We start from the raw sequence: 25,605 nt of genomic DNA, 5'->3' as shown, positions 1-25,605 counted from the left end.
CTTCCAACAATTCATATGCATCACATTGCCTGCATCTTACGTTTCAAAGAAAGAAAGACTGGAAAATGCATATTTTTTTGGGACAAATAAAACAATCTTTTATTTACTGCAAGCGAGATGAACTCCAATCTTTTGGTCACGTCTTCTGTCATGAATGGATCAGAGAGAGTAAATATACAGAAATGTCAAGGAAAAAAAATAGAGTTTCGAACCGTTTATACCTCAATACAATAGACCATTGGTAATAATTGGTTGGGTTACATGTGCAAGTTTGGCCTGCAGATGGAGACTGAAAAAGCCACAATCTTCTAGTGTGGTTAATGTTCAAGGATAAAGCTTTTGAATTCTGACGATGAATGCCAATCTTCCATCACTTGCGTCAGTTTTCCATTTCTTTTTTACCAAAATTTATTATTCTTGATGCACTGAGCCCCTATTCTTCATATACAAGATTTTGCATTCTTTAAATAGGGGCGGGTACCCTATGACCCGCCCCTATTTTTTCGGGTATCCGAAGATCGGGTACCCGAGAACGATCGGAGCGGATTAGGGTCAAAAAAATAGCGACCCGATATATTAGGGTCGGGTCAGCCAATTGTCATTCGGGGCCGGTACCCGACCCGTGCCCACCCCTAGCAACAAGTTTACATCTATTTCCTTGCTCTCTGCCATTTCTTCTCTTGATTTTCTTCTTCACACTCCAGTCTCAACTGAGCATTCTTGCGCTCTCTCTTTTTGTGCCTTTGAACACTGTTGGAGGAGGAAAAGTGGTCAAGTTGTGAATTTTAAATAGGGTGTGAGCTATTTTATACTATTCAAAATATAAATAATAAGAGTGTCTATGGAGTCAAAATATACATAATAAGAGTGTCTTTTGTGCTGCATTTCCTTATTTTTATTGACTTGGGCTAGTAATTATTGGCCTGCTCTAATGTTTCTTAAGGCCAAATCAGAATGATTTTCCACAAGGTTTGTCCTAATTATATAATTCTATTTTGTGTGAGGCCCTAGGTGATATATAAAATGTGGTCTTGTCAAAAAATTGCATAAAGATGAACCAGAAAAAGAATTTTAAAAAAAATAACAGCTACCTTGCATCTCAATATATGAAGGAACGTAAATGTGCCCTAATAACATAAATTAGGATATTCTTCTGTGAGGCCTTAAGGGGGAAAGTAGCAACTTGATTTCAAACAGAAGGGGAATACATGTCTGTGTGTGTTCTGGGTGCCAAATCAAATAACAGATGTCACTACGACTTGTGAGGTCATTAACTGAACACATTATCACACTATTTTATCTCAAAAGTTCATGGAATGGAAGCATTCTAACATCAAAAAGCATCGAACAACCATATGGAGTACTATTCTACCATATTGTATGCTAAAATGTTCTTTACCTGTCCCAAGTCATGTATTTTCTGAAGGCAGGACACCAAAGCAACAAGAGCTACCACAGAAACAAGGCAGTCCTTGCTTCTTAAGCCTGATATCCCCATAACTAAATTTAAGCTCTTCATTGTTTTGTACATCTCTGGAAGAAAAAAAGCATATGCGAGGAAGTACAGATCCAGAGCTTCGCAATATTATTGTATCAAGGTTCCCACCATCACAAGAATGATTGATGAACCTAGCTACGTTTCCAACTCTAGTGGCATCAACATTTATCCTCATACACACATCTCTAGACGGAAGATGTTCCTTCACGACCAGAAGAGCAGGAGACAGCTGGCCACTTGATGCAAGTTGATCATATATTTGCTGCCTTGATTGTGCTTCTTTAGTTACCAATAGTTCTCCTATTGCACAAAATAACAGCATATAGAAAAATTAATTATGCATCAAAGGATGTGCTGAAGAGAGCAAAAGTAAAATGATGTCATCAACTCTTCAAAAGAGTCCAATACAGAAATTGCAGGCTTTGACCAAGAAACAAAATGACAAGAATCAACAGCGTAAACAACCTATTTATATAAAAAACGAAAAGCATAGCCCAACAATGGACTCTTGAAATGCTAGAACATTGCGGATAAAGCAAGAATAAAAACCAGTGGACAGATTTACCAAAGCAGTAAGCTTACAGCACTAAATGACTTGTCTGAGATTATTTGGTAACTGCAAGTCCTTAAATTCAAGTGCCAGCAATTTACTGTTACAATTTAACTTTGTTAAAATAACAAACAGCATAACTTCTATGAGAAAGGACTCTAGCCCAAAAAGATATAGATGAGAAAATAAGAACAACATTTCAATCTCTAAGTTTCAAATTGGGGCTCTGAATTCCATAACAACTTTGTTATTCCTCTCCCTGGAAAGGAATCAATTCTTGTTTACTCAAAGGAGATGAACAGGCGTAATCTTATGGTTGCCTGAGAAACCCCGAATAGAAGTTCCTTCACAAAAATGAAATGAAATGACTGGAATACTGCTTTCAAATTTGACTCTCAATTTCCTCAAGAGTGTTGTTATTCCTCTCCTTCCCTAATACCCATGAAACAGCTAGAGGGATTAGATGTTATGCCTTGATTGCTTTATTTCCTGTTTTCCTTTCTCCAGCATATGGAGAGAACCTGCAGAATCAGTAATTAACCAGACGAACACCATCCAGGTTCAAAATCATGCCAAAAAGTCAAATTGCAATTTACGAAAATATGCTCATCCCACTAACATTTATTTACCACAAGCCAACCAGAATCCATTCCCCATAAATTTTCTGCACTTATTATAGCTCCTAAACAGGCATATCAAGTAAAGAAGACAAATCAAGTTTAAGTGTAAGTCTCCCAAACAACTTCCTGGGAACTCCAACAATTTAAAATCAGAGCTTGAGTGTAAAGAGGCTTCAGTGTGAATACACTTGTCTTTGCTGTCTTCCTATGTCTTTCTCTAAGATTTTGCTTAAGATTTTGAGATGTTATTTCATATTTCCTGCAAGGACTGTGGTTCCAAATTCTCCTGTGACTGTTGAGATCAATATTAGATGTAGAAGTCATCAGAGATACAGAGGCTTGTCAAGATTTTTCTCTAATTTACAAATCTTCCCCACCAAAAAGTTAGCAATCTTTTCAATGGTCACTTTTCTGACACCTCTAGTTTCAAATTCCAAATGTCCAAAGAATCGTTAGGCCATATCAAGCAGTGTTCCATACTTCAGCTGTACATGAGTAACCCTATTACATACACAAATTTGCTTACATAGATGTAAATTTCTTCACATTAATAAAATTCTATTCAGCTTTTGCATGAAAAAATTGATAAACAATGAATGAATGACAAGTAGACTAAAATTTCTATTTAAACAAAGAAGGAAAAAAAAAAACTACCTGCATATTCACAGATGAACTGCCCTTTGGGAATAAATTCACCAGCATATAAACCCCAACCTGTTCTCCTATCTTTCACAATCTTCAGCTTGACCAATATCCCACTCTGACTAACCCGGTTCCCACAGTCCGACCCACACTGACAACCCGGCCCGCATTCCCAAGCACCGAATTCCACATTATCCAAACACGGACACCGGGAGCTCCTATCACATCCCCTCTCGCACTCACACCCCTTCGCACCTTCGACCCGGAAAAGAAACGGGTCGTAGCAATGACCCGGATTAATCAAGTCCGGTCTGGTATCTGGGTCATAACCCCATGGCTGCCGCGGCTGAACGGCGGCGGAGAGAATCTGATTCCCGGTGTAGATAAAGTATGAGTAGCTCTGATTGTCGATTGAATTGATGAATGGGATCGGAAACTTCTCCAAGCTTCGAGAAGCGTCGGAGGATCTTCTGAGAGTGATGGAATTGGAGATCTTGTTCAGGGTTTTGCAGGTTGATGACGTGGAGGCGAGATCGACCGGGTGGAGATAAGGAAGTATGAGCTCGGCGCACTGGATTAATGCGCTGTCGTTTTGGTTGATGGTTGTTTTCTCCCGTTTATTGTTGTTGTTCATTGAAAAACAGGGAAGATAACAGAACTTCTTTTTCCGGTAAAAATATGGCCGTTGGGTTCAAAGCAGCAGAACGGACTCGGAATTTGGGAAATTTAAGCAGTAGGGCAAAATTGGTTAAATGCGATGTCGTTTGCTTTTTATTTTGCAAGATGCATGGGGAACGATATAATTGATTTTGTATTTTACCCTAAAGTATTGATCGTAGTACTTTAACGTGGTATTATTAATTTTTTTGGAACTGTGGTTGAATTATTTTATAACTTAGTAATTTTGCTAGGTAATTTTGAATAAAGATATTTCGTCCAACAAAAAAATTATTAGGGAAGTCTTTTTAGTTAGCGAAATCTATTAATTTTAAATTTATTAAATCAACAATATGTCAAAATCGTTATTGTAGTATATTCGAGTGCTGCTACAACTAATAATTCAAGAGCCAACTCAAATGATACATCAATTAGTAACTTGGAATTAGTTAGCAAAGTTTGGTTAAATTTAACTTGTTTCGACCCAATTTTAGGTTTATACCTAACTTTAGCATAAACAATCATAAAATGTGTAATTGCGCATTCTTACAAATTGTACACGACAAGTGTTTTTTAATAAAATTTGACCTTTTTTTTTTACATAACAAACATTCACTGAAATAAGGTTAAATCATCCACTTAACTTTTCTCATTACTTGGGTGGTTTTTTTTTTTTTTTATAAAATTTCTTTTATATTTGAATAGCAACAAAATAAATACACGAGGAGATTAGTTGAGTTTAATTTTCCGGATTGAAGGCATTCCTAATCTATCCAAGCGAATCGCCCCCCACGAGCCAATCTTGGAAACGAATTAAAGGGTTCATATATCTTGAGTTGTTGTTTTGGATGCGATACAGCCACATTGGATAACGCATCAGCAACTGTGTTAGCCTCCCTGTAACAGTGCGAGAAACAATCCGAATCTTCCACGAACTTCCAAATCTGCCTGACCTCCCGTCGAATATGCCAGGGGCAATGAATACGATGGTGAAGAATTCCAACTAATACCAAAGAATCCGATTGCACATATAGATTTCCAAAACCCTTATGTACACATATTTGAAGACCAATAAGGAGGGCCCTAACCTTTGCACGAAGATATGTAGTTTCTCCAAGATATGCCGAAAACCCAATCAGAGGCATGCCCTTTGAATCCTGAAGAACCCCACCGCCTTCATCTACTCCTGGATTACCCTTTGAACAGCCATCTGTATTAAGAATGTATCGACTTGATTGCTTATTTTCCCAACAAACAAGTTTGTATGCAACGCCAACATTAGATGAATACAACAAATCATATAAATGATGAAATGAATGTACTCGAAAACCTTGTTTAAATTGAATTCCGACCATGGACTGTATTCCTGAAAAAATGGCATGACAAATGGCAGAAGACCTCGTTTGGGCGCCCTCAAACATTACTTTATTTCTTGCCTTCCAAATCTGCCAACAAACTATAATGGGAAGAATGAAATTTGACCTAAATTAAGCTCAAACGCAATGATAACGGGAATTTTCCTTTTCATTTTTTTATTTTTAAAAAAACCCCCAAAATAAAAGGGCAAAAGAGCCCCACATCTACACTTGTTGGCATAAACTTCTATAGATTTTTTTTTGTGTTAATAATGCCTTGAAATTGTAGAACTAGTTTGAATCCTCCAAATAACTGAAATTCCCAAGGAAACTCGTAAAAATAATAATAATGATAACACTAGGAAACTCTATACACAATGGAAAAGAAAATAGGAATGCTAAAGACTTCGGGAAAAAGGATAGAAAAAGGAAAGTGAAAAACCTTTTCAAGTTGGGAACTGAATTTGAAAATTGGAAGGACTGTGTAGTTGATCTGCTGCAGAAACACCAGTTAGAAACGGAAAGGACTACTTTTCCAACAAGGAAAGGGAGTCCCCATTGCCTATATATAGCATCGATCCATCCCATCAAATATTTCACTCCAATTTAATTCAACAGAATTAGTGTGATAATTAGCACAGCAGCCATGAGTAATCAAGAAACGAAGAGGGATTTCAGTACAGCGATTTTAGAGAGGAAGAAATCGCCACACAGGCTTCTGGTTGATGAAGCAATCGATGATGATAACTCTGTGGTGGCTCTGCACCCGGAAACCATGGAGACGCTGAAGATTTTCCATGGAGATACCATCTTGATCAAGGGGAAGAAAAGAAGAGATACAATCTGCATTGCCGTTGCGGATGTCAATTGTGAAGAACCAAGGATTCGGATGAACAAGGTTGTCAGGTCAAACCTCAGGGTTAGGCTTGGAGATGTGGTTTTCGTCCACGAATGCCCTGATGTAAAATATGGGAGCAGAGTTCACATACTACCCATTGATGACACCATTGAAGGGATTACTGGAAATCTTTTCGATGCTTATCTACAGCCTTATTTCTCTGAGGCATATCGTCCGGTTAGGAAGGGTGACCTTTTTCTTGTTAGGGGAGGAATGAGGAGCGTCGAATTCAAGGTCATTGAAACTGACCCTCCTGAGTACTGTATTGTTGCTCCTGATACTGAGATCTTTTTGGAGGGAGAGCCTGTGAGGCGGGAGGATGAGGAGCGGCTGGATGAGGTCGGTTATGATGATGTTGGAGGAGTTCGTAAACAGATGGCTCAAATTCGTGAACTTGTGGAGTTGCCTTTGAGGCATCCACAGCTCTTTAAATCTATTGGCGTGAAGCCCCCCAAGGGAATTCTGCTTTACGGTCCTCCAGGAACTGGAAAGACCTTGATAGCCAGAGCTGTGGCTAACGAAACTGGTGCTTTCTTCCTCTGTATTAATGGACCCGAAATAATGTCAAAGATGGCAGGAGAAAGCGAAGGCAATCTTAGAAAAGCATTTGAGGAAGCTGAGACGAATGCTCCATCAATTATCTTTCTTGATGAAATAGATTCCATTGCTCCTAAGCGAGAGAAGACGGGGGGAGAAGTTGAGAGAAGAATTGTCTCGCAGCTCTTGACACTTATGGATGGGCTCAAATCCCGTGCCCATGTCATTGTTATTGGTGCTACTAACCGCCCAAATAGCATTGATCCTGCTTTGAGACGGTTTGGAAGATTTGATAGAGAAATAGACATCGGTGTTCCAGATGAAGTTGGACGGCTGGAAGTTCTTCATATTCATACCAAGAACATGAAGCTCGCTGAAGACGTGGATTTGGAAAAGATTTCCAAGAATACTCATGGTTTTGTTGGTGCTGACTTAGCAGCTTTGTGCACTGAGGCTGCGCTACAGTGCATCAGGGAGAAGATGGATGTGATTGACCTAGAAGATGAGACTATTGATGTAGAAATACTCAACTCAATGGCTGTAACGAATGACCACTTGCAGAGTGCACTTGGGACAATAAATCCCTCTGCTCTGCGTGAAACTCTGGTGGAAGTTCCGAATGTCAGCTGGGACGATGTTGGAGGCCTTGAGAATGTGAAGCAAGAGCTCCAAGAGACTGTTCAATATCCAGTGGAGCATCCTGAGAAGTTCGAGAAGTTTGGCATGTCTCCATCAAAGGGAGTTCTTTTCTACGGTCCACCAGGTTGTGGCAAAACTTTGCTGGCGAAGGCCATTGCCAATGAGTGTCAAGCCAACTTCATAAGCATCAAGGGACCTGAATTGCTTAGCATGTGGTTTGGAGAGGCTGAGGCCAACGTCAGAGATTTATTTGACAAGGCTCGCCAATCTGCACCATGTGTGCTCTTCTTTGATGAACTGGATTCAATAGCCACTCAGAGAGGTAGTAGTGTAGGAGATGCTGGAGGTGCTGCTGATAGAGTTTTGAATCAACTTCTGACTGAGATGGACGGAATGAATGCAAAGAAAACTGTTTTCATCATTGGTGCGACAAACAGGCCTGATATTATTGACCCTGCACTTCTGCGGCCTGGCCGTCTTGATCAACTAATCTATATCCCTCTCCCTGATGAAGGTTCCAGACATCAAATTTTCAAGGCATGCCTTAGGAAATCTCCTGTTTCTCATCATGTACACTTGAGGGAACTTGCCAAGCACACTGAAGGATTCAGCGGCGCTGATATTACAGAAATATGTCAACGTGCATGCAAATATGCTATCAGACAGGATATCGAGACAGATATTGAGAGAAAGATGAGAGGAGATAATCCTGAGGCCATGGAAGATGATGGTTCGTATGAAATTTCTGAAATTAAGGCTGCCCACTTTGAGGAATCAATGAAGTTCGCTCGTAGGAGTGTTAGTGATGCTGACATACGTAAGTATGAAGCATTTGCCCATACATTGCAGCAGTCTAGAGGAATTGGTGCAGAATTCCGATTCTCTGCGACCAGTGCAGGAGCTGCAGGATCTGACCCTTTCTCAACATCCGCCACTGGGCCTGATGAAGAAGCACTGTACTATTAGGACGTCTTTACTGATTGATTACTCTGCAATGTTTAACGTCTACGTACTTTACTGTATTCTTTTTTTTTCCCTCCAGTTTTGCCTTGTAAAATGGGTTTCAAAAGATGCTTATTATTCAGCTTATATTATTGTTCATTAAGTGCTTATTACTCTGCAATCTTTTTTCCCAGTTTTACTTATTGCCGCAGTAATATGTCTCGAGGCTGCTGATGAATGTTGTTGATGTTGCTAGGTTATAATGGATATATGCATGCTTTATAAAACAGAATTAAAGTTGTCAAGTACTTTGTTTTGATACCTTCTTGCACAGCAGGTTGCTCAATCTCCTTGCAATGCTCATCCAGGCAGCTAAACATTGGTAAAATTATGACTTGGGTGCATAGGGAAGAGTAATAAGACAAGTCTACAATGACTTTACAGAAACCATTTATTTTATCCAAGCTGTACATTCCTATAAGTGATGATTTATCAATAAGGCATTGGGGAAATGAGGTATCAAGTGTGATATCCAAACTTACATTATTGGAATTGCAGTAAAATTTGTCCATAGCTCATCAAGTGTATCAGTGAAATAGAGAATAAAATATGCAAGATTGTCAGTGTTGTTTTTCTTTACACTGAGAATTTAGGAATAAATTGACACTACTAGTTGGCTGTATTTGCTTAAAGAAATCAATCTTCTTTGTCTTCTCTTTGAGCTAGCAATCTAGATTTTGATCCTGTTTCTTTTACAAGTCATTCTAACCAAAATTGACAATAGATTCTTCACACGGTTTTACTAGCATAATTCTGTTTTATGGGAGGTCATAGGTGAGAGCTAAGTCTGTTTGACATTCTCCTCTCCTCACTTGACTACCTAGTGTCTAACCAACTACCTTTAGGATAGTTGGCCGTCAGGAAGAGTCTTAAAACTCTTCTTGGATGTAGGTCAAGGGATCGAATTACTTGACTTGCATTCATCTCTAAGATTTTCTAAAAATTTCACTAGTGGATATAAAGGCATTCGTTTGGTCCGATGGTAGTTCAGTCCTATTCGAGTTCTCCCTTTGGTCTATTTGGACTCACTCCCTCTCCCTTAGTATAAAGTAAAAATATGAGTAAAATAGAAAAGTTATCGTGTCGACAAAAAAAAAGACTACCTAGCATCTATCGAGGGCACGATAATTGGTACAACAGAGGTGTTTTCTGAATTTTTTTTTTTGTTACTTTTGCATTGGTCTAGCATTTGCTTGGTTTGTAGTCATGTACAAAGTCTGCTGTGTTCAGAAAACATACCATACGGGCTGTGCTGAGTTTCAAAGTCTAAAGGAACATTGGTCTTCCCTGATCCAGTTGCTATGAACATGATTTTTCGGTCAATTCAAATGGTAAATAGAAACTTGATTTGTTCCTTTTTGGTTTAACTACAAAAAAAGTCTACAAAAAGAACAAATTTTTTTTTTTTTGTTGGATTAATCTTTCCTACATTGTTAGTATATACACTGACAGGATTAGATGAATGTCACATCATCTAAATTTGAATTTAAACATCAAATTTTGTATATATGGCATGCATCGAGACCCGCTAATGTATACACTGTTAGTGTATAAAAGATTTACCTTTTTTTTTTTGTTACCTCACACTCCTTTCCATATTTTCCCCACGCTCTCAATACAAGAACGCATTAAAAGAACCTTTTCCACTTCTAATTGTCAAGTCCAAAATTCTATGAATTTGATAACGAAAGGAATTTTAAGAACTTTTCTTGACCACCAAACCAACCCCACTTTATTGGGCAGCACTGGAACAACTTGATTGTTTTTTTATCAGAGATGAATTATGAGCACTGGAACAACAATTTCCATTCAGCAATGAAGCCGGACTCTAGTTTTTGTTTGACTTTGACATTACAATGCTTGTCTAATCGGCCTGGCAGCTTCTTGACTCCCTATTGGTGTAAAATATAAAACTTGCAACCTTTGATACAACTTTCAAATAGAATTTGAGTACGTGAAATTGATTGAAAATTAAATTTTGGACCTTATGTTTTTACCGAAAATTTAATAATTAAACAAATATAATACGGGTATCCTAAAATGCATCTTGCACAACTTGGCCGATTTGTATAGTTTACCAAAATTCGAATTGTTCATTATATATAGAAAATGAGGGGCAAACAAGGTTTGTCTCTACTCTACATAATAAAATTTGAAAAAAAAATAACGGAAGGGAATTGTAATTTCAAAAATTTTCTGGCTTTTGATAATTTCGTTTGTAATTATTAACGCTAATTAACATTATTAACTCTTACCAATTCCTTACAAATAAATAGTCTAATTTAAGATGATAAATCATATTAATTTACAATTTGACCAATAAACTATACTTTTTTTTTCTGACGAAGTGGGTGTCCGGGTCAATCCTTACGGGACCCGACTAATCCCACTCCGATCCGGATGGAGAGGCCCCATCCCCCGAACGCGTTAATAGTGGGACTCGAACCCTGATTGCCAAAAAGGTCGTCATACCCTATAAAAGGAGAGCGGACTGCTCGATTTATCCCGTGGGGGCGACCAATAAACTATACAATTTAGCGAGAGAAAATGGAATTCCATACATTGGCGTTGAAGGGTTCTTTGACCGTATAAAGAATCAAACCAAAGGCCATCAAAAGTTAGGGCTCGTCACGGCTCAAGTCCAAGGTTGGCCCAGGGTATTTTAGGCATGAAATTCACTGACCCAAAATGATTAATCCAAGTTATTCTATAGCCATTCAACTCAAGATCTTAAACCCATTCCATTCCCTTCCACTTCGGATGCAGGATACTACAGGGCTAATTACCAACTTCATCTTTGAACATTTTTTACTAAAGCTGATTTAGTTCCTAGACTTAAGTTTTGGCCGATATGGTTCTTAAACAAAATTTTTGAGTCTAATTAACTCTCTTTACAGTGGCACCACCATTTAAAATCTACTAGACTGCTAATTTATCTGCAAAGTAGAGATATTTTGGGAACCTCATTTATGGGGCTCCGGCTATTATTAAACAAGTAAATCGAAAATAATGGGTATGCATGAATTGGATATATTTTAAATGCTGTTTTTGAAACTTTTGGAGTATTTTTAATAACTTTTAATTTAGGTTTTACCCTTTCCAACTTCAGCCCTCCCTACCAGCCTTTTCACCTTTCTTTGATATCTCCTCTCACCTTTCCAAATCCCACCACCGTGTTGCCCACCTCTCCAATCCAAACCCGCCACCATCCTGTCGCCCTTTCCCCTCCCCTCTTCTTTGCCTTCATCGGATTGATATCAAAGTTTCCAAATTACCTTTTCTTGGTTGATAAAGTAGGAGCATGGCCGATTTTAGGTGGTGGTACTATAGTAAAGGGATTTAATTGGACTCGAAAATTAAGTTTAAGGATCATATTTGCCAAACCTAAAGTTTAGAGACAACATTGGCATTAGAAAAATGTTTAAGGATGAAATTGGCTATTTTCCGTAAATCTTATAAAAGTTACCAAAGATTTTTGGTAATTGAGTAGACTGATATTCTATTTCTATAGAGAGATTATTTGCTTTGTTTTACTTGGGTAACTCAGAAGTAAGGTCCAATCTCTTTCACTTCCAAGATTGTTTTTCTGTTAAGGAAGTGATGGAGAGAAACAAGGCCACTTCTACATAAATTTATCAGCTTCCTTTTTTGTAACATTATTGTTTCTTACCTTCCAATATATGGCTAACATATAAATCTACACCAATGTAGGCAGATTAAAGTATACTACATGGTTTCTTCCGGCGCCTCAAACCTTGACCTATTAGTCATGAATCAAGAATTAGCAATCAACCGGTCCATGTTTCAATTTTTTGCATCAATTCTTAGCAAACAACCTTCTTGTTCTTCTTGTTGTTATTGTTACTGATTCCAGATTGTTTGCCGCCCAAAACTTCCCATCTTCTTTCGCTTTAATTTGCTATTAAATATCAATTATGGCCACAATGGTAGAGGCTGCTAGCATACCATTACTAGAAATTCATGGGATTGAAAATTTTCCAAGGAAGTTTCGGGTTGAATCAAAGAAGCTTAGGTGCATTGTTGGTCCTGCCATTTTCATTCTTCTTGCTTCCTACACTATGTTTGTCGTCACCCTAGCCTCTGCTGGCCACCTTGGAAACATTGAACTCGCTGCGATTTCTCTGGCAGGCAATGTCATTCTTGCCCTCGATTTTTGATTCATGGTAATGGTAAACTTGGCCTCTGAACCTCCCACCCACCCCCCCCCCCCCTCCCACCAAAACTTTTTTTCCCGGTTTAACGAAGCATAATGTGGAAAAAATGTTACTAATGGGATTTCACGTGGTTTCTATCAAATTTTGAACGTATATATACATATATTGTGGATATAATTTTGTCACAAATTTCAGAAAGTGTGTATAAAAATCTTACTATGAATTTTTGTTTAGTAGCATGAGTGTTGAATGCGATGGTTAATTTGGACCATTTGAGTGTAAACTGATTTACAATTCAAGTTTAGTAGTTAATATTCATCATTAAATCACCAATCTTTTTTAATATCGTCATCACTAATCGGTATTACAATTTTAACTTAAATATTATCATCTTGTTCTTTATAAGAATTTTTTTTTTTTGCTTTTTTGTCATTCTAAAAAATAATATGTTTGTTGCATCTCAGCAAATAGGATTTATACTTGTAAAAGGAGATTGGCTTATTTATTTTTAAACATAATTCCTTGACATAGTGCAACAATTTGAGATACATCCCTGCTTGTTTTATTAAGCTCTGAAGATAATAGATAAAAGAATGTAATTATTTAGACTAACAATTATGCACAATTTATACGCTCCTTTTTTTTTGGGTGGGGTGCTAAAGGAGCTACTTTAACTTCTTTATTAATTTGATATCATCCAATGCACATTATTTAACGTAACAAGCAATTTAACTTAACTATACACTGCTCATAACATAAACAATTTTCTCAGGACGAAAAGTTCATGATCTGTGAGTATGACTAACTTGAAATTTTTTTTCTAATATAAATAATTAGTCTCCATCCATAAGAAAAAAACACAATGTTCATGATCTGAGCTAAATTGTAGTTCTTTTACAATATTAAATAGTTAAGGGTTTAAGTTCCTGTCTAATGTTGTTTCTAACATGTTAATTAGTCCTTCTATCTACATATCACAAACATATAAAAATCGTCAACCATAATTAGTCCTTCTTTATTCGTTCGTTTTTTTAAAAAATTTTGTTTATTTATTCTACTTCTTCTGATGTATTTCCTGTTGGGAATGGCTAGTGCATTGAAACTCTATGCGGACAAGCGTTTGGGGCGAAAAACTATCTCATGTTAGGCATATATCTGCAGCGTTCTTGGGTAGTTCTTTTCTTGTGTTGTGTGGTTACATGATTGCCTTTGTATATCTTCACAACGCCGATTTTGAAGTTTTTGGGGCAGCCCCAAAATGTGGCTGAGCTCTCTGGGATTGTGTGTTTGTGTTTTATTCCGCTTCATTTCAGCTTCGCCTTTCAGTTTCCCCTCCAGAGGTTTCTGCAGAGCCAGCTGAAAAATAGTGTGATTGCCTGGGTGCAGTTTTTGGCTCTGATCCTGCATTTGCTGTTGAATTGGTTAGTGGTGATCAAGCTTCAGCTTGGATTGGCAGGAATAGCCCTTGCTTTGAGCTTTTCTTGGTGGATTAATGCAGTGTTTGGTTTGCTTGGTTATAGTATTTGTGGTGCGTGCCATCATATACATGGACAGGCTTCTCTTTTGAAGCATTTTCGGGTCTCTGGCAATTTCTTCAACTTTCTGTTTCTTGTGGTGTAATGATATGCTAAGACTCAAATCTTTTGATTTTGTTTTAGATTACTTTTATTGTCTGGCCAAAAGTTGTGGAAGGAATGTTAGAAAAAATTATTTTTATTTGGTATGATTTTGGGATTGTCACTTAGCAATATGCACATATTGATACTTTACTTACTATTGTTACTAGTGCTAAATACACACTAGATACGTGTGCAATAGAGAACTGCATAGTATTTATAGTGAATGCATTTTATATAAAATTTTTATTGCTAAAACAAACTTATGTTTTAACTTTGTTCTTGAAATAATTGTGATATTGGTCAATATAATGTTTAGGACTGGTTGCATTGAAAAGTATGCTTAAATAGTTAAAGCAAACAATGCATATGGATCTTTATTTGGGCAGTTAAAGCAAATATAATTTTTATAAAGATAAAAAAATGAAAGTTTATAAAGTTGAAACAAATGTTTACACCAAACTCTCTCCTCATTATCACTGCCTTGTATGAAATTTTCAGTTTCTTACTCCGCCACTAGTTGTAATTCTTATGATCCTCATTCTCATTTATCATTATTAAAGAAAAAAGGAATTTTGCAATTTTTTTTTTCCTTACTTCAATTCGATTGTTGAATGGAACAGCTTGGAGAATTAGTATTTCCAAATACTAATACTAATTACAGGACTTGTTGCCAACATAGAAGTTGCTTTTGATGCTTTATCTATATGGTAAGGAAATTCCGCTAAGCTCTCACAAAGCCATGTTTGCTAAATTCAATTCTTGTTGGCTGCATTTGCAACGAAACATGTTTATTGATACAAAATATGTTTAGGAACCATCATTTACATTGTTTTTAATCTCAATTTTCAGCATGAATATCAATGAGTGGGAGAGCATGATTCCAATTGGATTCTTCACAGGAACAGGGTACTCTTAATTGCCATTTTTTATTGGGATAATTTCAGAAACCTCCCTTGAGGTTTTTGACAATTTTACTCAGCTCCCCTTAGGTTTACATAATTACATTGATCTCCCTTGGTGCAACAAAATTACTAGAATGTCCTTCATTTAATTAGTTGATTCATAAAGAAAAATACCATACCACTACAATCAGCAAAACATTTCCAATTGTCGTATAATCTGTAGTAGCCTCCTTTCACTTCTCTTTCTAATTCCTTTCCTTCATCCCATATTATGTATCACTAGATTCATAACCACCACCTAAACCACCGTGCTCACCACCATTCTCTCTCATTTCCAATGTCTATTCCAAATTTTGTCATCTCTTTTCTTCTTATCTTATTACTTGATTCCTTTCTTTCTTCACATTCTATAGCAAATATTAGCAAATGCTGATTCAATAGAGAGCAAAGAACAAAAAAAAACAATTTCTTCATTATCAAATTAAATAAGGAGAGGATGGCAAATATAAAGAATAAATTTGAAACCAATAGCTGAAAGTAAGAGGGACCGGATGATTGGTATATTGTTGTGTCTATTTATTCAAAAAAATTTTATTAGATATCCATAAAAAATTTAATAGATATCCATAACTGAATTTATTTCCGAAAAAATGAAAAACAAAAATGAAAAATGCAACTTTCTATTTTTGATTTGCTACTATGAACAATGGTTTTTTTTTAATGGAGATAGGATTAGTCCTAATTGAGGTTTATGGAGTAATAATGGGTTATTCTTTGGGTCATGGTGACATTGCTCCTAGTATCCATGTAGGTGGTGATGGGCTAGATTAGCTATTGCTAGTAGGTTGAGAAAGTTGCAGGCAAGCTTTTAGGTTTTTTTAAGTGGGGTTATATTTGAGCTCATAGTTTTTAGTGACAGCCTATGGGTAGCAAAATGATTCTAAAGCTGCAAATATTGTTAAAATCACTTGAAATGGACACTGAGTTATAAATAATAGTTTGTTCAATTGGCTTGGTATGGTGGCATGTTTGTGGTGGTTTTAGAAAAAGAAAATGTATGTGATTAAACTAACTTTTTCTCTTTGTTGTTATGTCAATAAGGGTATATTAGGATTTTTGAAGAGAAATGTAGTATATTGGGTCTATATAGTTACCTAAACAGTAAAAGTAGGGGAGGTAAGTGTAATTTTAAAGCTTAAGGGGAGGTGACTGCAATTGTTATAAACCTCAGGAGAGGTTTGTGAAATTATCCCTTTTTTATTTTGTTTTTGTGATTTTTGATCCACCAAATAAAAGCTACAAATCAATAGAATAATTTTTTTTTCAATTTTGGTTTGCACAGAGTTAGAGTTGCAAATGATCTAGGAGCAGGCAATGGAAAAAAGCCAAGTTTGCTACTATAGTAGCAGTGACAGAATCAATAGCAGTTGGTCAATTTTTTTGGTTACTAATAAGATTATTCCACAATGAAATGGCATTAATATTCAGAACCGGCAATCCATTGCTGGAAGAAGTAAACAAGCTATCACTACTCCTGGCTTTCACAGTTCTCCTCAATAGTGTTCAACCAGTTCTTTCTGGTAAACTATATCATACTCATGGGGAAAAATGTCATCAGTTTCTTAATTTTAATCTGATCTTAATTTGTCAAAAATAAATAAAAATAAATTTCTTGTAACCATACAGGAGTTGCTGTTGGATCTGGATGGCAATCACACGTGGCATACATAAATTTGGGTTGCTATTATTTGGTTGGAGTACCACTTGGAGTATTGATGGGTTGGTTTTCAAGCAAGGAGTAATGGTAATTTTTCTTGGGCAATATTACAATTTTTCGCATTTGAATGATGAACAATGAGTGAAGAATATAGAAAAAAAAACTTTGCTACTTAAATGAACAGATTATCTTATTAAGTAAACCTTATATATGCTGATAGTATACACTCCCACCATTGGATCCATGATATATGTGCAAAAGTTAAATTTTATATTCAAATTTTGTATAGTTGTCATTTATATAATGTTGACAGTATATACACTGTCAGGGTACGAAATATTAAACCTATCTTATTTTATTGATACTTTTGTGTAGGGAATCTGGGTAGGAATCATTTTTGGTGGAACTGCAATTCAAACTGTAACATTGGCCATCATTACCATTAGATGCAACTGGGAAAAGGAGGTATGAATACTTTAATATTATTTAACAAATTCATCTCATAAATTTCCTACAAGAAGAAAATAATTTGATTGATCTTTTACCTAAGTACCTTTATTATTGAATTTTCACAGGCAATCAAGACAAGTCTGCATGTCCAGAAATGGGCAGATATGTGAGGACTTGCAAATTCCTTATATATTTCTTGAAAATTTCCTTTTATTTGAAAATTATTTGAAAAATATTATTCTATACCATCTTACTAATCAATCACCCTAGAAAAATGCCAATGATCATAGGAAATTAGGGTTTTCCTTTTCGATTTCAAATCGAAGTGAAATAGGGTTTTTCGTGTATCCGTAGTGTAATTATCTGGTACGGAGCGAGAATTAAATTTGGTGCTTAAGAGTGACTTTTAGGTGAGAAATAATATGTGATTAGAAGCAATGATATAAAGTTAGTGAATAGAAAGAAAAAAAACCCTAATACGTGTGAGTTAAGAAAATCAGCTCGAACCGACGGGTACCGTTTGTTACCAAGTGAGTACACCACTTGACCACCACTTTATTACCTTAATCTCCTTGTTTTAGTTGAGCTAATTAGCTCTTAATTAACCCTTAAGCCAGCCACCATTATTGACTAAGGAAAAGAGAGATATTGTTGATCTTGATCCCTATCTTTTGATGTTTACAAAACAAATGGATGTTACTAATGTCTCTTAAAAGATCTATTCAGTTATGAAGCAAATTAGTTCCAAAGATCAAGTACAATTGAAAGATGATAAAGTATGCTGAAGCTGTCGGACGCTCAAGAAGTCAGGATCGGACGTCCGATAATCATTGCACAACTTCGGACGCATGCTTCGGACGTCCGATAGGATCCTTCAAAGTCGACGAAACTATCGGACGCTGAATATGTCTCTACCGGACGTCCGATAGAAACAAGATAATTTCTCAAATCTTTTTGTTTGCTGTCGGACGCACAAAGAGCTTGCACCGGACGTCCGAAAGAATTGAAGAAAATCTCTGAAACTCACTGCCTGCTGTTGGACACATAAAACAGGGCTATTGGACGTCCGACACTACCAACGGCTAGTTGACTGTTCAGCTACTTTCTATCCGTTGGAAACATTAATGAGGCACTTTCTTGGTCCTATATAAATAGTGGTTGGTCAGACACTTCAAACAACTTTGGCACACTGAAGATACAAAAGATCTAGAGAGCTTTTAGTGAGAAAATACTCCAAAAAGAAGATTTGTAGTCTTACTGGTGTGAGGTTCTTTGTAAGCTTTTCATTTGTGAGTGAATCTTTAATGAATGTAACTCTGTGAGGGTTGTCCTGAGGGATAGTAAAACGTCCTGACTTGACCGAGTGGAGTTCGGGGTAAGGAGGAGGTGAACTTTCTTTTGTACACAAGAGTGATTGTAATTCATCAACTTGAACTAACTTGTTTCAATTAATCTACAAACTCAAGAGGAGTTAGGTAGTTAATTGGTTTGCAATCCTTTTCTTTTTATTTACTTACTATTACATTTGTGATCTTTTAATTGCTTATCGATTGGCTTTTCGATTGGTTGTTTTCGGGCCTTACAGATATTTTGGTGGACATATTTGCGATTAAGCCATGTGTCACAAATCCAACCAAGGTCTTGACCAAGACCTTTGACCAAGACATTTTCCTTCCTTTTTATCTTCTTCTTGGCTCCATTTTCTTTCATTTTTCTTGAGTTTGGCCGAAATTTTAGGGGAGGGAAAAAACAAGAGAGAAACCTTCAACTCCAACTTCAGCTTGTGCTTGAATCTTGAGTTCCAATCAAAGTTTGTACCAACTACTCCATAAAACTTGCTCACTAAGGAGATTTAAAGGCTTTGGTGGAGTGATTTTGGAGAGGAAAACTCTACGCTACCATCTTTATTGAGGTATTGGCTATCCCTTATCTTTGGTGCTTTTATTCTTGCTCAAGTTACTATACAACTCAAGTTTTGATTAAATTGGTAACTATACAAGTAGTTGTGATGATTTTGGGTGAATTAGTAAGGTAGGGTTTTGTGTTGTTCAGTCATGTTTCTTTTTGTGTGGATGGTATATAGTGTATACAAGCTTGTCTAGGAGGTTGAGGTGGTGAATCAAGCCAAAAATAAGAAGATTAGCATTGGAGTGCATGGATTTCTTAAAATTCCAGAAATGAAACTTATGACTGCTTGGTTCTGCCCGGTTCTGTTACCCATAGTTAGAGGTCGAATTGGCCTTAGCACAAAACATGAAAGTTGTAGATAATGATATTTTATAATAGCCTACAAAATTTCAGCTCAATCGGAGCAACGTAGCCTGTGAAAAGACTAAAATACCCTTGCTGCCCTGTTTCTATCCGAACATACTACTCAGCTTCTGTAATTGGTTGTTTTGACCAGGAATACTACTGATTTGGCTGTCAATGTCTTCTTAAGACTTATAGACTTGTATCTTATCTTTCAAATGGCTTTGGAATCACTTGAATTGGAGTTGTAGGTGTTGAGATATGACTGAATAAGTCAGGACTGCCGTAGTACACTTTGACCTGGAAAATCTGGAGTTGTTTTGGTATATTTGACCTAGTTAGGGTGAGAACTTGACTGAGTGGTCTTTATCAAAATTGTAACCCTCTGTCTTAGCTTCGAAACGGTATAAATTACATTCCAATCCGATAAGCGTAGCGTCGGATGTGTCCGTTACGGAAAACCCGTCAAATCTGTCTTTTGTTAAGTTTCATTTCCGCATTTGTTATTAGCTCGATTTCTATACTTGTATTGTTTTGAGCCTATGGAACGGCTATTGAAATGAATTTGTGTTGTGGGTAACCTTGGTTTGATTGAGAAAAAGAATGAAACCATAAATGGCTGGAAATAGGAAAATACAAAGGGCGTGTTGCCCAAATTTTCGCTCGAGGGCTAAGTATCTATTTGAACTTGTATATTTTTGTTTGGCAAATACTATAACCGTTTTTCATCTTAAAACATGATCTTTCTTAAATTAAAAACTCCAAATGTTTACTTACTCTTACCAAATAAAGAGGAATGGTTTAGAGTTTTTTTGGGTATTTTTATCTTCTCTCTTTTTCATGAAGTCTATAATATCTACTTGAATATGAAATGATTTTGAACCATATAAACGATTCCGAAAACAGTATTTCTTAGTCTATCTAGTTGGATTCTGACTTGTCTTTGGTTCAAGTGTTTACATTAGAAAATTTTATAATTCTTTTGAGTTTGGTTTTACATTTGGTCTACGAAACCCTAACTATTTTGTCTACGGGTCTAAATGTCCTCATTTCACTTTAAATACCTAATTATTTGTGCTAGATGAACTGAAATATTCTGTCTCGTTAACTTTAGGTTTTCTCGGTGACTAAGGATAATATCCGGAAGGATATTTTGCAAGTTGTTTTGCATACATAGGTGAGTGTTCCTTGTTTGCTATATTATTCTTGACTCCATGACTTGTGTTATTGTTTGATGATGTGTTTAGTACTTGCAATGATTTTCAAAATAAGTTTTCTAGGCGAGTGTGTACTTCATCGCACTCGACCTAAATACGTATGAACTTTTCAATGATTTAATGATTGAACGAATGATTAGTTGTGCATGAATGTAAGCCTTCTGGCTGAATTGAATCCTGCCCTTCGTTACCGATCGACTCGAGCCAGAAGCGGACTCGGTCGGGTGATATGGTGACGCTGGGTGTGAACGTTGGTATATTCAAGTATTACCTTGTAGGTTGGTGGAGCCTGGCCAAAGGCCAGGAAAGGGGTGAATGAAACGAAAGAACGAACGAGGGTTTTACTTACAAAAATGCAATCTTCAAAAGAATGAAGGAATAAGGGAAAATGTCAGGAGAACGAACGAACGAACGAATTTACGGCTCCCAGTGAGCCCGTATCCTTTTAATGAATGTGTTACTATCGCTTTCCGTTGTAAATGTTTCTTGAATTATTGATACTCCATGTTTCATGTATTGAAATGACTCTTTGATTATGTGTTCGGAACCTCACTGAGCTTTTAGTTCACCCCTTTAGTTTTGTTTTTCTTAACAGGGGATGGCGAGCAGGATGAGAGCATAGACTAGCCTAGTCTAGTTCTTTTGTTTTTTTTTGTTTTTTTTTAATGGTTCTCGCCCCAGTGCTTGGCACGGGCCGGACGTACGAAGGATTGAGAACCTTTGCATATTCGATGTACATACTCTCTTTTGGATTGGCAATATATATAAGTTCCGCTTTAAGTTTTGGATCGTTGTCCTATTTATTCTTGTGATTTTATTTCGATTTCATTTAAAAGAATTGTAGTGAACGACTGAGTCCCGGTGAGAGTTGGGCAGACGGCCCGCCGTACCCTTTGGTTCGCCTTAGGGGAAGGTGGGGCTGTCACAAGATATAAGTGCCAAAAGTTGATTTAACACCACAAAGAGTACCCAAAAATTAGATTCACTGGCTAAAGAACAGTAGTGAATTTGAAAGAAGCAAAAATGCAGCTCCACAAGGGATGCCAAGTGAGTAATTTTTGCTGTACCAATTTGAGAAGTGAAAGAAACCCTTTGAGTCATCTATAGAATTTTTTTTTCATTATTTTTGGTGAATCCACAGCAAAAATTTTGTTGGTGAAAAAAAAGAGTAACTTGACGAAACTAGAATGCAAAAACTTTTGCCATTATTTTTATCAGAAATCAAATGCATTACAAGTTCTTTTATATGGAATAGTTCAACCACAATTATACAGAGGTGTGAAAAAAATCTTCAACTAGTTGTGAGTATTTGTACTAGGGATAATTTTAGTAATTTCCCCTAAAATTTTTGGCAGTATCACTTAACCACCTTGAAGTTTTAAAAAATCACTTGCATCCCCATCTACACTTGTTGGCATAAACTTCTATAGATTTTTTTTTGTGTTAATAATGCCTTGAAATTGTAGAACTAGTTTGAATCCTCCAAATAACTGAAATTCCCAAGGAAACTCGTAAAAATAATAATAATGATAACACTAGGAAACTCTATACACAATGGAAAAGAAAATAGGAATGCTAAAGACTTCGGGAAAAAGGATAGAAAAAGGAAAGTGAAAAACCTTTTCAAGTTGGGAACTGAATTTGAAAATTGGAAGGACTGTGTAGTTGATCTGCTGCAGAAACACCAGTTAGAAACGGAAAGGACTACTTTTCCAACAAGGAAAGGGAGTCCCCATTGCCTATATATAGCATCGATCCATCCCATCAAATATTTCACTCCAATTTAATTCAACAGAATTAGTGTGATAATTAGCACAGCAGCCATGAGTAATCAAGAAACGAAGAGGGATTTCAGTACAGCGATTTTAGAGAGGAAGAAATCGCCACACAGGCTTCTGGTTGATGAAGCAATCGATGATGATAACTCTGTGGTGGCTCTGCACCCGGAAACCATGGAGACGCTGAAGATTTTCCATGGAGATACCATCTTGATCAAGGGGAAGAAAAGAAGAGATACAATCTGCATTGCCGTTGCGGATGTCAATTGTGAAGAACCAAGGATTCGGATGAACAAGGTTGTCAGGTCAAACCTCAGGGTTAGGCTTGGAGATGTGGTTTTCGTCCACGAATGCCCTGATGTAAAATATGGGAGCAGAGTTCACATACTACCCATTGATGACACCATTGAAGGGATTACTGGAAATCTTTTCGATGCTTATCTACAGCCTTATTTCTCTGAGGCATATCGTCCGGTTAGGAAGGGTGACCTTTTTCTTGTTAGGGGAGGAATGAGGAGCGTCGAATTCAAGGTCATTGAAACTGACCCTCCTGAGTACTGTATTGTTGCTCCTGATACTGAGATCTTTTTGGAGGGAGAGCCTGTGAGGCGGGAGGATGAGGAGCGGCTGGATGAGGTCGGTTATGATGATGTTGGAGGAGTTCGTAAACAGATGGCTCAAATTCGTGAACTTGTGGAGTTGCCTTTGAGGCATCCACAGCTCTTTAAATCTATTGGCGTGAAGCCCCCCAAGGGAATTCTGCTTTACGGTCCTCCAGGAACTGGAAAGACCTTGATAGCCAGAGCTGTGGCTAACGAAACTGGTGCTTTCTTCCTCTGTATTAATGGACCCGAAATAATGTCAAAGATGGCAGGAGAAAGCGAAGGCAATCTTAGAAAAGCATTTGAGGAAGCTGAGACGAATGCTCCATCAATTATCTTTCTTGATGAAATAGATTCCATTGCTCCTAAGCGAGAGAAGACGGGGGGAGAAGTTGAGAGAAGAATTGTCTCGCAGCTCTTGACACTTATGGATGGGCTCAAATCCCGTGCCCATGTCATTGTTATTGGTGCTACTAACCGCCCAAATAGCATTGATCCTGCTTTGAGACGGTTTGGAAGATTTGATAGAGAAATAGACATCGGTGTTCCAGATGAAGTTGGACGGCTGGAAGTTCTTCATATTCATACCAAGAACATGAAGCTCGCTGAAGACGTGGATTTGGAAAAGATTTCCAAGAATACTCATGGTTTTGTTGGTGCTGACTTAGCAGCTTTGTGCACTGAGGCTGCGCTACAGTGCATCAGGGAGAAGATGGATGTGATTGACCTAGAAGATGAGACTATTGATGTAGAAATACTCAACTCAATGGCTGTAACGAATGACCACTTGCAGAGTGCACTTGGGACAATAAATCCCTCTGCTCTGCGTGAAACTCTGGTGGAAGTTCCGAATGTCAGCTGGGACGATGTTGGAGGCCTTGAGAATGTGAAGCAAGAGCTCCAAGAGACTGTTCAATATCCAGTGGAGCATCCTGAGAAGTTCGAGAAGTTTGGCATGTCTCCATCAAAGGGAGTTCTTTTCTACGGTCCACCAGGTTGTGGCAAAACTTTGCTGGCGAAGGCCATTGCCAATGAGTGTCAAGCCAACTTCATAAGCATCAAGGGACCTGAATTGCTTAGCATGTGGTTTGGAGAGGCTGAGGCCAACGTCAGAGATTTATTTGACAAGGCTCGCCAATCTGCACCATGTGTGCTCTTCTTTGATGAACTGGATTCAATAGCCACTCAGAGAGGTAGTAGTGTAGGAGATGCTGGAGGTGCTGCTGATAGAGTTTTGAATCAACTTCTGACTGAGATGGACGGAATGAATGCAAAGAAAACTGTTTTCATCATTGGTGCGACAAACAGGCCTGATATTATTGACCCTGCACTTCTGCGGCCTGGCCGTCTTGATCAACTAATCTATATCCCTCTCCCTGATGAAGGTTCCAGACATCAAATTTTCAAGGCATGCCTTAGGAAATCTCCTGTTTCTCATCATGTACACTTGAGGGAACTTGCCAAGCACACTGAAGGATTCAGCGGCGCTGATATTACAGAAATATGTCAACGTGCATGCAAATATGCTATCAGACAGGATATCGAGACAGATATTGAGAGAAAGATGAGAGGAGATAATCCTGAGGCCATGGAAGATGATGGTTCGTATGAAATTTCTGAAATTAAGGCTGCCCACTTTGAGGAATCAATGAAGTTCGCTCGTAGGAGTGTTAGTGATGCTGACATACGTAAGTATGAAGCATTTGCCCATACATTGCAGCAGTCTAGAGGAATTGGTGCAGAATTCCGATTCTCTGCGACCAGTGCAGGAGCTGCAGGATCTGACCCTTTCTCAACATCCGCCACTGGGCCTGATGAAGAAGCACTGTACTATTAGGACGTCTTTACTGATTGATTACTCTGCAATGTTTAACGTCTACGTACTTTACTGTATTCTTTTTTTTTCCCTCCAGTTTTGCCTTGTAAAATGGGTTTCAAAAGATGCTTATTATTCAGCTTATATTATTGTTCATTAAGTGCTTATTACTCTGCAATCTTTTTTCCCAGTTTTACTTATTGCCGCAGTAATATGTCTCGAGGCTGCTGATGAATGTTGTTGATGTTGCTAGGTTATAATGGATATATGCATGCTTTATAAAACAGAATTAAAGTTGTCAAGTACTTTGTTTTGATACCTTCTTGCACAGCAGGTTGCTCAATCTCCTTGCAATGCTCATCCAGGCAGCTAAACATTGGTAAAATTATGACTTGGGTGCATAGGGAAGAGTAATAAGACAAGTCTACAATGACTTTACAGAAACCATTTATTTTATCCAAGCTGTACATTCCTATAAGTGATGATTTATCAATAAGGCATTGGGGAAATGAGGTATCAAGTGTGATATCCAAACTTACATTATTGGAATTGCAGTAAAATTTGTCCATAGCTCATCAAGTGTATCAGTGAAATAGAGAATAAAATATGCAAGATTGTCAGTGTTGTTTTTCTTTACACTGAGAATTTAGGAATAAATTGACACTACTAGTTGGCTGTATT

At 37.4% G+C, this 25,605-nt stretch overlaps 1 protein-coding gene and 3 pseudogenes across 1 annotated transcript; 3 read left to right on the top strand and 1 right to left on the bottom strand.

The window, feature by feature from the left end:
• Nucleotides 1-118: 118 nt before the first annotated feature.
• On the bottom strand, nt 119-4,102 carry LOC113691984 (histone-lysine N-methyltransferase SUVR3). The gene is made up of 3 exons (XM_027210313.2): nt 3,323-4,102; nt 1,400-1,798; nt 119-750 (listed from the first exon to the last, which is right to left on the bottom strand). Exons 1-2 carry the CDS (start codon nt 3,942-3,944, stop codon nt 1,410-1,412), a joined length of 1,011 nt encoding a protein of 336 aa, XP_027066114.2. The 5' UTR covers nt 3,945-4,102; the 3' UTR covers nt 119-750; nt 1,400-1,409.
• Nucleotides 4,103-5,820: 1,718 nt separating this feature from the next.
• LOC140008794 (cell division cycle protein 48 homolog pseudogene) lies at nt 5,821-8,362 on the top strand (annotated as a pseudogene).
• Nucleotides 8,363-12,342: 3,980 nt separating this feature from the next.
• Nucleotides 12,343-17,431, top strand: LOC140008793 (protein DETOXIFICATION 27-like; annotated as a pseudogene).
• Nucleotides 17,432-22,403: 4,972 nt separating this feature from the next.
• LOC113693281 (cell division cycle protein 48 homolog pseudogene) lies at nt 22,404-24,945 on the top strand (annotated as a pseudogene).
• Nucleotides 24,946-25,605: the final 660 nt, after the last annotated feature.

This window comes from Coffea arabica, chromosome 6c, assembly GCF_036785885.1.
Source record: "Coffea arabica cultivar ET-39 chromosome 6c, Coffea Arabica ET-39 HiFi, whole genome shotgun sequence".
In the NCBI taxonomy this organism is placed as follows: Eukaryota; Viridiplantae; Streptophyta; class Magnoliopsida; order Gentianales; family Rubiaceae; genus Coffea; species Coffea arabica.
The sequence above is the reverse complement of the archived record's forward strand: the minus strand, read 5'-3'. Positions and strand labels throughout refer to the sequence as shown.

Coding starts and splice junctions, on each gene's coding strand:
- LOC113691984 (XM_027210313.2), bottom strand. CDS start 3,944: ATGAACAACAACAATAAACGGGAGAAAACAACCATCAACCAAAACGAC. Junction 1,799..3,322: donor GTTCATCTGTGAATATGCAG/GTAGTTTTTTTT, acceptor TTTGTGCAATAG/GAGAACTATTGGTAACTAAA.